The 16,723-nt window shown below is 38.4% G+C and overlaps 2 protein-coding genes across 2 annotated transcripts; one reads left to right on the top strand and one right to left on the bottom strand.

Annotated features, from left to right (window-relative positions):
• Positions 1-589: 589 nt before the first annotated feature.
• On the top strand, positions 590-6,029 carry LOC143854875 (uncharacterized). Its single transcript, XM_077364998.1, has 16 exons — positions 590-719; positions 800-918; positions 1,029-1,137; positions 1,243-1,307; positions 2,769-2,807; positions 3,059-3,155; positions 3,264-3,360; positions 3,469-3,532; positions 3,619-3,695; positions 3,914-3,995; positions 4,256-4,335; positions 4,446-4,530; positions 4,656-4,724; positions 4,811-4,878; positions 4,979-5,027; positions 5,356-6,029. Exons 1-16 carry the CDS (start codon positions 653-655, stop codon positions 5,746-5,748), a joined length of 1,560 nt encoding a protein of 519 aa, XP_077221113.1. The 5' UTR covers positions 590-652; the 3' UTR covers positions 5,749-6,029.
• Positions 6,030-10,574: 4,545 nt separating this feature from the next.
• Positions 10,575-14,104, bottom strand: LOC143855039 (peroxidase 5-like). The gene is made up of 3 exons (XM_077365203.1): positions 13,773-14,104; positions 12,703-13,047; positions 10,575-11,173 (listed from the first exon to the last, which is right to left on the bottom strand). The coding sequence occupies exons 1-3, from the start codon at positions 14,001-14,003 to the stop codon at positions 10,733-10,735; spliced, it is 1,017 nt and encodes a 338-aa protein (XP_077221318.1). The 5' UTR covers positions 14,004-14,104; the 3' UTR covers positions 10,575-10,732.
• Between the last annotated feature and the right edge of the window lie 2,619 nt (positions 14,105-16,723).

Below are 16,723 nucleotides of genomic sequence, written 5' to 3'. Positions count from 1 at the left end.
TTTTTTTGTTCCTGGGAGTTATGTGGGAGAGTAAGTTAAATTTTGGTCCCATCCCATGTTTGGTTGCCTTTTACAACTAGGTTTATTTTAATCCCACTCTTGTAATGATTACTTGTGGGATGAATTTTTTAATCCCACTTTTGTAATGATTGCCTTTTCATCCCATCCCAAGATAACCCCAGGAACAAAAATAAACTCAGGAACCAAAAATAAGCTTGAGAAGAATTTTTTTCTACCCAACAGTTCAAGCAACCAAACAAAGGTTTTTTTTTTCCCACCATAATCCGGTCAACCAAACATGGGATTTTTATTTTACCAGGAAACTTCTAGGGCTTTTTTTTTCCCACCTATCTCCCAGGGTATTTTTTTCTCCCACATAACTCCCAGGAACAAAAAAAACCCGGCAACCAAACAGAGTTAAGTGATGGCCCCACCCAAGCTAGGCATGATTTAAAATGCTACGCCCCACCCCATCATAGGTCTAAAATAGCGGGCCCTATTATATGCAGGGTGGGTTTTGAAACCACAGCAGTCAAAATTCCCGCCACCATGAACTTTCTTCTTTGTGTACTGTCTACGCGCCAATAAATCAAACAACATAAATGAACTCCAAAACCCTCTCTCTATCTCTCTCTATCGCCATTTTCCGAAAATGCAAAGCTCGAATCAGCCATCTTTCTTTAAAGACCTCAAAACCAGAGAGCTCAATGGATTCAGAGGTACTATTTAACCCATCACCACTATCAATTTAACCACCATCTCCCCTTTAATTTCTAATATACCACTCTTCTTCTCACAGTAAGAAAAAGACCTTATCTCGACGATCTCTCATCAGATTCCGGTGGCCAAGGGACCGGAATCCTAACCATCAACCACGAAGGCCTATCCACTCCTCCATTAGCACTCTCCTTTTGCAAGGTCTTTTTCCGTTCTCTCCAATATTAATACGAACACTCACTCCCCTTTTCCTTTAATTCGAAAAATTTCCCCCAAAAACCCTAATTTTCATTTTCACGTTTTATGTTCAGACGAATAGAAATAGTCATTTTCTTGCGGTTTCTGACGAGGACGGATATGTTAGTTTCTATGACACCCGGCGGAGACTCCCTTCGCTCCCTACTTGCCACGAAAATTCAGGTCCGAACGATCAGTGTTTGTTTTTTCTATAGTGAAATTAGGGTTTAGTATTTTTTATACTCATTCTGATTTTTTATTTTTTTTTTCCATTTTTTCATACTTCAGCTGAAGCTAGGGTTTGTGATTGGATTGCACACAATAATGCTATTTTTGATGTGTGTTGGGTAAAGGTATTTCCCTCATTTTCCGGCGCCTACTATTTGTTTATGTCCGTATCTAATTCAAGTTATGATACTACTTTGTTTTGTTTTTTTTTGTTTTTTTTCTATTTTTTGTTTGCTGATATCATAAAATTGAATACTCAAAAATAGTAATGTGAAACAACCAATTACTACAAAAGCTTAAGCTGTTAGAGTTGGTGTTAGTTAATCATTTATAATTCAACAATTAAAGCCTCAGAAAAGGAAAAGGAAATATAGGAAGAAAAAAATGTCAGTATGTGATATTGTTTTATGAGGAATGTTGGACCCAAAAGTCACTCTGATGAGATGAATCTAACTAGACTAGTTTTTTTGGGGGATCTTGAGAACGGATTGTGAGCCCAAAACTGATTATTGGACTCAAAATTAGACGTAATTTTGAGTCCAGCAATCATTTTGAACTCAAAATTGGTTCTCAAAATCCAAAATAAACATTTCTCTAGCCATCAAATCAATCTATTTGGATTCTTGAATGGCTATACTTCCCTGACTTTGCATTTACAGTCTCTTGATCATAGGTAAGGATTGTCAGATCAGAGAGTAGTTTGGTCCATGTCAATGTTGGGTATACTAATGTTTGCTTTGGTTAATCAAAGGTCGCTCCTGCCTTTTATATTCTAATGTGCTCTGATCTGTTGATTTTCACATGTTTTGTGAGTTGTGAGCTGATTTACTTCCTAATGCTTTGATGGCATATGATCCTCTCTTTAGTATAGAGTCCTTCGTTGGCTCATTCAGCTCATTGGGAGTTGTAACAGCCAATGAAGAAATCACACAAAGAGAGGGAGTGTACGATGCCAAAACAATGGGCTGCAAATATCAACTCCTCTTATTTGTTAATATATATTTCAAGTCGCCTCTCTGTATGTGAGTATATGCATGCCTCTCTCTCTCTCTCTCTTTTAAAATTTATACTTATGCATTGGAAACTATAAGAGGATAAGCTGTCTAATGCCATTAGGCAATATTGAAATGAGTTTTTTTCATTATTTTTAAAAATTATTTATCAACTTTCTGTAGCTGGATCACTATTAAGCTTCTTCATTTTGCATCACCAAATCTTGTTTTTGTAACTTAGCCCCAAATGTAATATGACAGTCTAAATTTACATGGATTAGTATTTATATGCTCCTGTTTGTACATTCAATTCAATTCAATTCTCGTCATTCATTTGAAATTTTTTTTTATCAATCAAGGCATTTATCTGCCAGGCATTTTCTTTAGCTATATTTTTTGTAATTTCATTTCCATTAAATAATGCAAAATCGTGCATTTGAAATTTAATGAATAAATAGAACTCCAAGCACAAAGATAAAAAAAATTGTCTGTATACTTACGCAGATCATGAGTTTATGAAGCTTTGGCTTGGTGTCATCATTTCCACCAGTTTGCATTTATTCATCTTTAGTTTTTATTTGTTTCTTATTGCAGGATGATGCTCACATTCTTACAGCTTCTGGAGATCAAACTGTAAGTTAGAAACATTTTTTAGCTCTTCTTGAGAAGTTTAATGGTTTATGACGTCTTTGCTATCTTTTCTTTCTCCCCTTGTCCGCATCTCTTACGCCATGAAAGTTGTTTGTCTCACTAATCTATAATTTCCTTTTGAATGTGTCTATTATTGCTAATGTTTTGTTATACTATCAACAATGTCTCTCAAACTATTCTTCCCAAGGAAGTACAAATTCACAGAACATATGATTTTCTACACATTTCTACAGATCAAGGTCTGGGATGCGGAGAAACAGAAATGCATTGGTATCATGGTGGATCACAAAGGCAGTGTGAAGTCACTGTGCTCTCATCCATCTAATCCTGGTATGCTTCTTATTTTCTCGTTCACAATTACTTCTTTCCATGAAGATGTTTGCATGTAGAGATTATAGATGTCTGATTGCTTAAAAAAATATTAATTTTCTTCAACAGACCTTGTTGTCTCTGGCTCAAGAGATGGATCTTTTGCTCACTGGGACTTACGATGCACCTCTAGTCCCAAAAGTATACATGGTGTGACAAGCTTAAAGTAGGTTTTACTGTTATGATGTCATTTGTTTCCCTTTGTTTTACCAGAGTAATTGCTAAAGGCAATATATCTACATTGGGGTGCTAATATGTAATACTTCCTCTTCAGGTCAACTGCCATTGTCAAAGATGCACATGTTTTGCCTCAGAAGAAACGAGTTAGGCGTGGCAAGGTTTGTCTGTTGCCGTTGCCTTTTATTGTGTGATGAATAATTACACTACCCTCTGGTCCTTATTGTAATTTTTGGGCTTCTAACAGGCAGCTAATATGAGTGTTACGTCAGTTCTTTATCTCAAAGATGAAGTTTCCATTGCTAGTGCGGGATCAGTAGACAGGTAAGTCAGTAAGTGAGAACTGAAAAGCTTTATGAGAATAATCTTCAGTAACATGTTACATAATTTTGATAATAGAGGGGTCAATGTCATTCACGCTGATGACTCTTTAAAAATATCCTACTGGCCATGAATACCATCCAGGCAAGATATATGGCTCTTTAAAATCATCACATGTTCATTTACATGCTTTTTCCCTGTCCTGTTCTGATTTTTTTCAGTGTTGTAAAATTCTGGGACACACGCAACTTGAAAGCCCCAATTGCTCAGACACTTCCGCATTTTGAGTCATCAACCCTAAAGGTTAGTGTGACTAAACACATTATTTGGCACTATATTTGCATTGTATAGTAGCCCCAATTATGTTTCCATCAACTGTCTGAGATACCGAAAGGAAATGAATTTAAAGTTTTTCAAGCAATCACTTTAACTTGAGGGATGTGATAGTCAAGATATTAGTCAACCGAGTTTGTTATCAATATCCCCTTCAATTCTTGGTTCCTAAATGTTATCAACACATTCTTAAAACTCATCAACTTGTACACTACTCTTTTTATGTTCAGGAGAGAGGGTTACATGGAATATCTTCCCTAACCCAAGATTCAAACGGCACGTTTCTTGCAGCTTCATGCATGGATGATAGGTATTGTCATATCCTCTGCCTTTGCTTCTTATTAAGTACAATTCCTTTTAATTTAAAATCAAGGAGCATTCTCTTATAGATTCTATTTACTTTTTATCTGCTACTATCAGGATTTACTTATACGATGTGCTTCAGCTCGAGAAGGGTCCTGTCAAAACTTTCTCTGGAAGCCAAATTAAATCGTTCTATGTAAAGGTGATCTGTTAAATCTTTAATTGATGGTGACAATCCATAAAATGCCCAAAGTGGAAAAACTCCATTATTGGGTTGTGTTCAGATGGACACAATTGGTTTCTTAAGTTTCCATTATGTATTTGCAGTCGGCGATCAGCCCTGATGCTGCTCACATACTCAGTGGTTCTAGTGACGGAAATGCTTACATATGGCAGGTTCTTATTTTATTTTTCTTGAGAGCAACTTTCTGTTCCCGGGTTCTTTCTAGTTCTTGTTATGATTTTTGAAAATTTTATACCAGGTAAAGAAACCCAAAGTAGGTCCTGTTGTGCTGAAAGGTCATGAAGGAGAAGTTAGTGCAGTAGATTGGTATAAATTCTTTGAGCAAAAAGACAGTTCCCAAGATGTTTTGCGTTCTGAAACTGTAATAATAATTAAAAAAAATCTTCTCTAATGCTTTGTCTCACAGGTGCCCATCAGAGACAGGAAAAACAGCTACTGCTTCTGATGATTTCATGGTGGGTATACTTGGTCAAGACTACTTCTATTGTTTTGTTATTTCATCTTTCTTTAATTCAAACTCAATTATGTATCACAGTTTATTCACATGCACACATGACTCTTGTAGTTTTATGGAGAGAGAGCACTGGCAACTCCATAAGAGACACATTTGAACATAGACTTACAAGGCTTTTGAACATGCAATTTATTATGGACATAAATGCAGAATATTATCTTAGGAAATGAGTTCAGAGAAAGCATTTCTTCACATTTATATGCCACAAACAATATAAAAAAAAAAAAAAAAAACTTTTCTGTAGTTATTGATTTTTCTTTATTTCATAGGTTCGCATCTGGAATATCCAGAAAGGTGGTTGTTCAAATACTGGATCTCCATCATTTATCCGACGACGAGTTACGGCTATGCCTAGCATGGAGTGTAGAAAATTGCTCATGCACGAACCTGCACTAGACCTTACGAAGGCTGTCAGCAATCTTCGTCCTTCAGAAGAACCCACAATCGGTTGCAACTCACCCGTTCGAAACAAAACCATTGAAATCAGTACTCCTGAATCCATACAGACGAAGCGTTCTTTGAGTTCTTTTCTAAAGGGCGAGCTAGAGATGCAGACGACTCTACAAACTCCAGAAGCTGCACTGAAAAGCCCATCATCTGTTCTGAACCCACCTCCCTCCTTGAAAAGAACCATCCGAGACTACTTTCTAACAGTGTCATGAAACTTCAATCTAGTGGGGAAATTTTTTTCTTTCTTTACAGTGTAGAGCAGGTTAAAAATTTCACAAGTGATTGTGTTTCACATATAGGTCATTCTCTTAATTATCTTGCAAGTTTTCTCGGGATGGCGAAACTAAAGTAAGTTCATTTTCTTCTCCCTTTGTATATCTTCTTATCTTCATAATTTTTGCTGCCGTTTTCAACCTTTCCTCCGTATTAAATGAGATGAGTTTGTAATTCTTGGAGGGATTTATTGAAGTGGTGGTTGATCTTTCCTCTTGGAAGATAATTTTTTAAGAGGGGTAGTATATCTCTCTGATTTTTTGTTCAATGTTCGAAAATAATGAGAATATGAAAGAGAAAATACAGCATTTGGTCTGTTGATTTCAATGATTATATGCATCTAAAGTCTCATTTGGGTGTTTATGTAAATCACATATTTTTGTATATGGATTATGGTATTGGCAGGAAAGAGAAATTCATACCGTTGATGGAATTGGTACCTTGGTCAGGGGCGATGCCAGAAATTTTGCACAAGGGGGGCAAAAATTATAGTAAGTTTTTTTCTCCAAACAAAAGAAAGCACTATTATATTTTTCAAAAAAAAACCCTCATATGTTCATTGTTATATCAATTTTTTTTAAAGGAAGGGAAAAACCCTCACTTGGAAAGAGAAAAAGATATTTTTTAGAAGGTAGGGATATAAAAATGGTAAAATTAAAATTTTAAACTTATTTTGTACTCGGGATTCTATTGGCCATAATACGCTTTGCTGGTTTGCCCTTCTCTAACTACGATTAATACATTGGCAAAAAAATCGGTCAAAATAGTCGGCCATGCTCCATTCTTTAATGAGCCTTTCTCGTTATAGGACTTCTATGTTATCACGTGTCAACTTGTTGGGGTTTATTTGAGTCAACAAAAAAAATCCCTCTCTCTAACGAAATTATATATGGTGGCCGCCCCGCATCGTTTTGCTGATCCAAACCATTAATTTTTGGGCCGTATGTAGATGTAGATAGGGTGTATCCCAAAAATTTTTCTCTATACTGTTCATCCGAACCCTCACCCTCTGTTATGTGCAGATTTCTATATTGTACCGTCAATTTTAAACCTCCATAAATTGGAGGGTTAGGATCATCCAATGGAGAAGATATTTTGGGGCACATCTTATATACATTAGGGCCCAACAAATGAACGGTTTGGATCACCCAAATAATGTGGGCTTGGGCTGCACCCTCATACATCACCGGCCATCATATAATCTCCCTCTCTGAAAGATGTCTCTCAAGTGATCTGAGACCTTTCAATTAAATAGAGTGCAAATATTAGATTCTGCGTGTGTCCTATTAGTACACTTTGATTTAGGAATCACAGGTGAAAAAATCATCTCCACAGGATGATCCTAACCCTCTAATATGTAGATAAATTACATTTAGAAATATCTATAGATTGAAGAGTTAGGATCATCCAATGGAGATAATTTTATGGGCAAGGGCGCAACAAATCAACGGTTTGAATTGTGAGGAAAATGCCGACTATTTAGGATTCTATTAATGGTATTTAAGAGAAGGATTTATTTCAAAATCAATGCCAGCCTGTTGGTTTTAGCGTAAAGAGAAGATGGGTGATTTTTTTGCGGATGTATTAATTGTAGTTTTAGAAGGGAAAGCCAGCAAGGCACATTATGGCCAACAGAGTTCCGAATAGCTTCATATTGTCCCTCTTCCCTATTGGCCAATAGAGTCCCGAAACGCTAGACTTCCTCATTTTTTTTTTCCAAAAAATTAAGGGGGGCAATTGTCCCCCTTCCCTTTCATGTGCCATCGCCCCTGACCTTGGTACCATGAAATTGTGAAAGAGTAGCTTTTATCTTCTGAAACCAACTATATATGTACATGAATACATTCATCAACAGAAGAATGCTTACATTAATAAGAGGTTTTATACTTCAATATGCTTGATTAAGACTAAGCACTTCAATATTGCACTTGGGCTATATCACTTTGAGGAATGCTCTAACTCAACTTTGTTACAGTACAGTGCTCTACCCAAATATTGCATATGTAGTGTACTTGACCTTGATTTGTTCATGCCCTTAAAATAGCACTTCTCAGAGTATTTTACTGTTTGATCAGGAGAGTTATAGGTCATGGGCATAGGGGTGTCAATTTGGGCTCGGGCTCGGCTCGAATCCTTAAGGAGCCGAGCCGAGCCCGAGCTAGGCCAGGCCCGGCTCGTTAAGGCTAGTTAAAAATCTAATAAACACTTCTTCTTTTTTTGAAAGCCCAAAGGGCATTTAAATGCTCATGAGAGGGTGCCCCCCGTTGGTTGAAACCCCAGAGGGCATTTAATGCCTTTTGACATTTTACATTTCCAGTACTATTATAAATGTACTTTGGTGGGTTTTAACCAATGGGGGCGCCCTTTCATCTTATTTATGCGCTTGAGGAGAACTTCAGTGCATGGCTCATACACAGCATTAGCAATGTCTCGTAGAAAAATGGGTCAGATGTTGAATAAGTAGGCCCCACTTCTGCATCCCCATGTTTTACCATAATCATGACATTGACATCAGCACCATCATATTTTGATTGTGGCAATGCTCACTTTGTATTATACTTCTTCTTATGGGATGGAGAGACAACCTCTTGAGAGTAGTGTAACAGCCTTGAAAAGCTAATTAAAAAGGTATAAAACAAAGTGAGTAGCCCCGTTATCAAAATATGGCAGTAAGGGTGCTAATTTTGGCTCGGGCTCGGAAGCTCGCTCGAGCTCGGCTCGAATCCTTAACGAGCCGAGCCGGCTGGCTCGTCTCGGCTCGTTAAGAATTTAATATATTTAAATATATATTATATATTAATATATACACTAAAAGGGTCGTCCAGGGAGTGAAAGGGGGAGGCAAAATATGTCACCTCTTTTTTGGAACCCCATTTGTTACTTGGACCACCCCCGGTAGTGTAAAAAGGGTAGTCAAATTACACTAGATAGGGCTGTCCAGGGAAGATGACGGGTGTGAATTTAATATAACCCGAGCTCGATAAGGCTCGCGAGCCTGGCCGAGCCTGACTGAGCCGAGCCGAGCCTGGCCAAGCTCGGCTCGGCTCGTTTACACCCCTATATGGCAGTGCACATACAATTCCCCTAAAAAATATTGGTCTACATAAAACAAAGCTCGGTAAGGCTCGCGAGCCTGGTTTGAGCCCGAGCCGAGCCTGAGTTCAAGTAATGAGAGCTCGGCTCGGCTCGTTTACACCCCTACACGGGCAACAAGGTGGGGTCCCTTATATGGATGATCTAGATTGATCAAGTTAGAGGTGTTCCATTGCTTTGCACCGGATTGTTCTACATATAGGGAATTTAACCGGGTAGAACCCACCCCTAAAAGCTAGCCATTAGTGGGAGGGTGCCCATTTCCTTATAACCCATCCTCATCTATTTCACTTATCCGATGTGGGACTATTTGCTTTTGCGTAGAACCCCAACAATCTCCCCCTCCACGCGGAAGCAACATGGACAATCTCGCACCTCCACGCGGCGGTAGTGTGGGAACCACGAGATACTACACCGGGTTTTCTGAGATCTTCCCCGAGGGACATTTCCCCGGCCTCGGATGCAAACTGGGGTTACCACGTGGTCCATGCCCTGAGCTCTGATACCATTTCTAGGGAATTTAACCGGGTAGAACTCACCCCTAAAAGCTAGCTGTTAGAGGAACGGTGCCCATTCCCTTATAACCCTTCCCCATCGATTCCACTTATCTGATGTAGGACTATTTGCTTTGCGTGGAACCACAACACTAGAGCGTTTTCTTATTTTGGTGGGTATTCCAAGTCTTGAAGAAAAGTATACTTCCTAATATTTCCTGATGATGTGAAGGTTCCTAAGTGTTTTACCATGGGCATAAGCAAAATGCAGTTCATTATGTACTAGAATAAACTTTAAGAAGTATGTGAGTTTGCTAGTCAGGTTATTTGATCAGCTGGGTTATGGGCTTTGGTTAGGATGGTCAAGTAACTTGGTGCCAAATGTGCCACTTTGGCCAAAGTTGAAAATCCAAAGAATGGCCAACAAAGGGAGATGATTTCCACACTCTTGATTTAGTATTTGCACTCTTTATTTTAAGGGATTTTTTTTCCAAAAGTACCAACCATAAACTCAACCGTTGCAGTGTATGATTAAACTGCTGGTTCACAAAATTTAAGGGCGATGAAAATCGATTATGATATTTGCATATTATTTTGGTTTGTTGTATATGGTGTAGTTAGAGACTTAGAGTGTAGTTATTATATGGTTATGTTTATGTAGTTTAGATTTGAGGGTTTAAGGGGATTAGTTACCAGTATGTCTTGTAAGATGGTAGATGGGCTTGTAGTGTGGCACTACCTTTTGCTTGTATTTTAGTAATAATTTCAATGAAAAAGATTAGAGAATTTTTCAGCAAAGAAGGAAACTTTGTTATTAGGAGAGTTTTCCTCTCAAATCGAATCGTTAGGAGGTCGATTTGTCTCGAATCAACCTTTTTCCCCTCCTTTTCAATCTTTTCCTTTGTTTGTCTTTGTTACAGCTAATTAGTCAGCTCACATGTGAGCGTCAAGTACCGTCAAAACGGTAACACCCTTGATATTGTTTTTTGATCGGTTACAGTGTTACACCCTTGATATTTGATCCAACAGCAACACACTTTTTAAGATACTGTTGTCGGATCAAATATCAAGGTGGTACGTTTGATGTACCACCTTGACGGGACCTCACCGTCGGCCACCATATAATTTCTTCAGGTCTCGTATTAAAATCAAATGAAAATCGGAAGAGAATTATTTTTCTAATAGAATAATGACTATTCAGGCAAATGCTAGCGAGACAATTATTTTTCTAATTGAACAATTGGGAATTTAGTATCATTCGAATCAATATGCTTTTAGACTTATCAACTAGAGGAGATTGGTGAGAATTAAGATATAGAGAGAGAGAGTGAGATTCTCAGTTGACATGCCTACAAAATCTTCTCACCTCTCCTTCATCACCCATCAACACATCAACGGCTCCAAGCCGGTGCATCGCATTTCCAAACTTGATGGCCCACTGCCACGGATTAAAAGCCATACGCCTCACAATTTTCCTAGTCTTTTTGTTCTTCATCAACGCTTGATCTGAGGTTAACAACCCTCTCCCCATCGTTAACCCTGCATAATACCCATTATCCAATACATTACTCGTAATCGAATCCAACTTAACCGTCCCATCACTCATCATAAAGTCTGCCCCCCATGAACCCGGCTCGGGACATGCCACCTTCAAATACTCTGCATATAATGGATCAATGCTTGGGTCTTGCCTCTGTTCGGGTTTGAAATTGTGTAGACGGTAGTCGAAGGATGGGCAATGGGCTTGGCCTATGGAATGGGCCCCGGAGAGTACTACCTGTTGAAGTATAAATGATTAAATAACACCATTTCTAACGGGTTAAATACTTTATCAAGTTGGCTTAGACCATATATTTGGTACTCAATAGGTGTAGTTTGCAGATATCATGTTGACCCAGGTTCTGAACTGGACGGTAGTGTTAGAATATGTGGGATCCAACGGTTAGATTGGGTTAAGATCTCACAGTTGGATCATCTTGGAGGTAGATTAGGTAAGTTGGGTAAACGAGGCAACTAGATAAATTAGGCAAGTGGATTAGAAGAGGCAAGCAATAGAGATTAGGAAAGTAGATTTGATTAGGGATTATTTCCTTCTAGAATTATCTTGATTCCATTCCACGTTTATCATGTAAGTGCTCTATATAAGCACACATTGATCCTCTTGTAAATGAATCCAAGTTTAGTGAAATCTCTAGAATTTATCATGATATCAGAGCTTATATAGAGCATTTACAAGAGGATCAATGTGTGCTTATATAGAGCACTTACATGATAAACATGGAATGGAATCAAGATAATTCTAGAAGGAAATAATCCCTAATCAAATCTACTTTCCTAATCTCTATTGCTTGCCTCTTCTAATCCACTTGCCTAATTTATCTAGTTGCCTCGTTTACCCAACTTACCTAATCTACCTCCAAGATGATCCAACTGTGAGATCTTAACCCAATCTAACCGTTGGATCCCACATATTCTAACAGGTAGGGAAGCATATTTTCAAATATTTGAAAAGGACTAAGCATTTACTAAACTAGCAGAATAGTCAAACCGGACATCCAAAGTGGGAAGTGGATTGTTGGAGGCCCTGTTTGATTTAGATTGTTGCAACTTATTATGGGTCCCAAACCGATTATTAGACTCAAATTTAAATGTAAAAATCCAATAATAGGTTTGGGGCTTACAATCGGTTATCACAATCTCAAACAAACAAGGCCTTAAGCTTTTAGAGTAATTGGTTGTTTCACATGGTATCAGGGCTACTGTCTTATGACAGGTCTTAAGTTCGAAACCGAAGAACTCCTTGATACTAAGAGATTCATGTGTACAACCAACCCAAAAGAGGGGTCATATGTGATGGCCAACCCAAAAAAGAGGGGCCACACGTGAGGGGGTGTTGAAGTATAAATGATCAAGTAACACCATATCTAAGGGCTTAAGCTTCTAGAGTAATTGGTTGTTTCACACTACCATTTCTTAAGTAACAACTTAAACTTTTGGAGTAATTGGTTGTTTCACATGGTATCACAGCTATTGCCTATGGCAGGTCTCAGGTTCGAAACCCAACAACTCATGGATGTTAAAAAATCGATGTGTAAGGCTAATCCAAAAAGGGGCACATGTGCCACGTGTATGGCCACCCCCCCACCCCCCAAAAAAAAAAAAAAAAAGAAAAAAAGAAAAAAGAAAAAAGAAAAGAAAAGAAAAGAGAAGGGGCCACACATGAGCGGGAGTGTTGAAGTATAAATGATTAAATAACACTATCTCTAACGGCTTAAGCTTTTGGAGTAATTGGTTGTTTCACACTACCATTTCTTCTTGGGTGATGCCTTTTTTGGCGAAGACGGCAGTGAGTTCTTCGGCGGAGGCGAAGGGTGAAGGGAGTTTGATTGTGTTATAGGCAAGGGAGACGTTGCCGTCACGACGGCCGGAAAGGACGGGGTAGCGGGGGAGGCCGGCGAGGACAGCGGCGTCACGGGCGGCAAAGGCGAGGATGTCGGCACAGGAGACGGTGGACGGGCATTCGGCTTCGAGTTGGGCTTTGGCTTCGTCGATCACGTCGAGGCCGCGGAGGGTGTGGCCATTGGCCTGGCTTTCCTTCTCGGTTGGTTCTCCCGTGGGTGTGGCGTCTAAGAGGATTGAAGCATCACATCCCTGTTTTTTTAATTAGAATTTGTCAGTTTAATCACTTTGCATGGGGAATAGATGAATTTTTAATTATATGTACATATTTACAAAGCACATTGCAAGTTGAATTAACGAAATTTTATTTTATATGTAGATATACTTACAATGGTTGTTAATTTTGTTATATCGAGTACTAAATAAGTATACAAAGAGTAAAAAATTAAATTAGAAACTAAAATTGAAAAATCCCAGAGAAAGAAAGCTTTGTAATTACTACTGAGCTCTAAATTCAAGGTACAAATGCATTATGATCGACAAAGGTAAGCTAAAAAAATATACTTCAATGAGAATTCATCACTTACCATGATATTCACTAAATATATATAAATAATAATAATATCACCACGTTTTTACGGTTAGATTTTATTATATAAGAGAAGAGGAATGATATTGAAAGGCGCCCTTGTAGAAATCAGCTGCAAGGGCACCCCTAGTAGGACCTATGTAGTGTTGAACCAGCCTCTAGCTCAAAGATCAAGGCTTTTGGGGGGAATTTGGTTTTGAAGCTATAAGGAGGGGACAAGAATTTCACAACACGCATTAATTACCTAGGAGACATCCCAAGGAGTCTCCGTGGAGTTCAATGCAATATTAAAAACCAAAGGAGGAATGACATCCCAAATCCAACCAACATTCCGAAAGTTGCCGAGATCTTGTGCAACAAAACACAGAAAGAAGGTCGGGTAGCTTACTCGAATAAAGCAGTCATGGAAATGTAGGCGGATGAGTCCCGCAGAGATGCCAGGATTGAACATGACATGGCGCATGACGGTCTGGCCCACAATCTCCTCCACTCGCGGGCAGCTATGGTTGTAGAATCCGACGTTGAGATGACCTTTGGATTTGCGGGACCCACCTCCTACAGCAAAATGTGAGCAAAAGCCGAGGAGGAGGAAGAGGGAGACGACTAACCGTCCCTCCATCGTGGGGTGGATGAGGGTGGATGAGGCCCGCGGCGAACCTTGGTAAACAATTCTGGTAAAGACCTTCCTCTCTTCGCTCCTCACAAACACAAAGGAGAAAAGGAAAAGAAGTAGGGAAATGAGGGGAGTATTAGCTGGGTCCCACGTTGAATAAGTCCTTGTTGCTCTGTCTGAAACGGTTATTTCAGTTATGGCTTTGTGGGTGAATCAAAGCTGTCTGAGGGAGAACTATTATTTTAGGGGAAATGCTAAGAAGTTCACCTAGGGTAATTTTTATAAGACACTTATTGGGCCCATTGCTTACGTGATCCAAGCCATTGATTGTAAAAGAAAGTTTTTGAATAGTTGGCCCTCTATTTTACGTGGACATCTCCTCTACTTTCAGTTGGAATTACTAAATAACCACTGATCTCTCCCTAAAAAAAGGAGAGCTCTAAAGGGTAATTTGGTGCTTTAATTACTTATTTTAACCAGATACCTCCATACATGTAGCGTGGGATGATCGATTTTGTTGATCTAATGAACTAAATGCAAGGAAACTATTTGTTCAGGAATCTAGATTGTGATTGTGTAATTAAACTTGAGCCCTGTTTGTTTTGTTTTGGACTTTTAGAACAAATTTTAGTTCTAAACAGCTTATTTGATTCAAGATTACGTTTAAATTTGAGTCCAATAATCAGTTCTGGACTCACAATTAAGGCCCTGTATGTTTTGGATTTTGAGAACAGATCGTGAGTCCAAAACTGATTATCGGACTTAATATTAATGTGATTACCTTGACCCATTAGCACAATAATAATTTTTTTTTTGTTTAAAAGGCATTCAGCTCTTTTTTTTAATAGGTAGGTTAGGATTGAACCTCCGACCTCTTGGTTTGAAGAACAAAGCCTTGGAAGAGGGGATTTCAACTTACAATCTCATATCTCTTCAAGGTCGGTTTGGTTGCCCCTTTCTAGGTTTTTATGACATTGGCTTCCCTTTTTGTTTTCCTTAATTTTTGCAACTTCAAATCGTCTCATCACTTATTCCCTCTCAATTCTCTCCCCCTCTCCTACTCTCCCCTCTCTCCCCTCTCAACACTTTGGTAAGCTAATATTCCATGAAAATAATACTTCGTGGTTGCCAAGCAAGGCTGAAGAGTATTTTTATATTACATAATTGATATCCATTTGGGCCTAGGACATTGATGAACTTGCAACCTGTGTCTATGACTCTATGTTCTCATCGACTAGATTTCGATTATGTCAATGTCCAACCCTATAGATACTGCGACATACCCACAACTTGTGTCTCCCCCCCCCCCCCCCCCCATAGATTAAACACTAGGGATCCTTGTCTTTTTCTTTTAAAAAGAGGATACCCATATTATAGTTCCTTGTAGTGTACGACGTCTAAGTTAAAAGACAAGGTCTAATGTGAGCAAACCCACATATTTGAATGCCAAGTTTCCAACAAAGAGCCAAACAGAAAGGAAAGTAACAAGGACGGAGACAACAAAGTCCCAACAATGTAGATAGAGTGAAACATATAAAAAGGGTCATCTAGTGCAATTCCTCTTTAAAGATTGAATAATGATACCAACAACATACGAATGCTTTATCCTTGCCTGTATACGGCTGATTCCAAATGAACCAGCTTTTGCCAGGGATTAGGGAAACATAACAAAAAAAAGAAAAAGAAAAATTAAGACATAAATGATATCCTCACTCCCTTGTTCTAATAATGGCACTCTTCTAAGTTAAAATGTCAATAGAAACGCCCCCTGATCATGCACCATGTTTTGATAAAGGGACGACCCACTTACACACTGAAAATTAAAATCTCTTAACAACCCGTTTAAGGAGTGTAAAACAAGGTGATTCCCCCCATTATCAAAACATATTCGTGCAGATATAAGTTACATGGTTGACAAGTGACCTCAAGGAACCTAAACCAATTGAGTTACAAGCTAAACCCTGAAAAAATCTTTTTAAATATAATGGGGAAACTTGGGTAGCCTCCTAGAATATTTAAACCTTATAAATGCAAAGTTTCTTTTAACTATTAAAAACCCCAAATTGTAATTTCTTTATAACTATTAAATATCATTTACAAGGGATTTCTCTATGCTATTAAATATCTTATCTTTTATGTGTTGGGTATATAATATAACCCATGTATGTTCTAATATAAGCCCAATAAGATAATGGACCGGTGTAGTGGGCCTATTTGGGCTAGAGCCCACTAACCTATTAAAACCCTAGTGTATCTCTATATATAGGGGCTGGAGGCAACAAACTTGGCATTCCAAACTAGATACCTTGGGTGTAATGCTTTAAGCATCCTTGCTTAAACCCTAATTACACTAACATTATGTACATAATGGAAAAACTTAGGTAGCGCTAAGTTTATTTTTAAGAGGAATGATAGATACAAGGGAGCCCTTGCATAAAGAGCCAAAAAAGGGCTCTTGATTGGATCCACGTCATCAAATGTAACTGATTTTACTTTTTCAAACGATTTTAAAATGTAAGACGTACGTGGATCCAATGAAGAGCCCTTTTGTGGCTCTTTATGCAAGGGCTCCCTTGTATCTATCATTGCTCTTATTTTTAAACCTTATAAATGCAAAGTTTTCTTTAACGTACAATTCAATACCATATATAATGCAAACCTAAACATTTTATACAAGTAAATTTCTCATAGCTATTAAATACCTAATTATATTTTTAAGTTTTCGT

This window comes from Tasmannia lanceolata, unplaced genomic scaffold (genome assembly GCF_043159265.1).
Source record: "Tasmannia lanceolata isolate RefF3 unplaced genomic scaffold, GAP_Taslan_0.1 ptg000020l, whole genome shotgun sequence".
NCBI lineage: Eukaryota > Viridiplantae > Streptophyta > Magnoliopsida > Canellales > Winteraceae > Tasmannia > Tasmannia lanceolata.
Note: the sequence above shows the minus strand (reverse complement) of the source record. Positions and strands in the feature narration are given on the sequence as shown.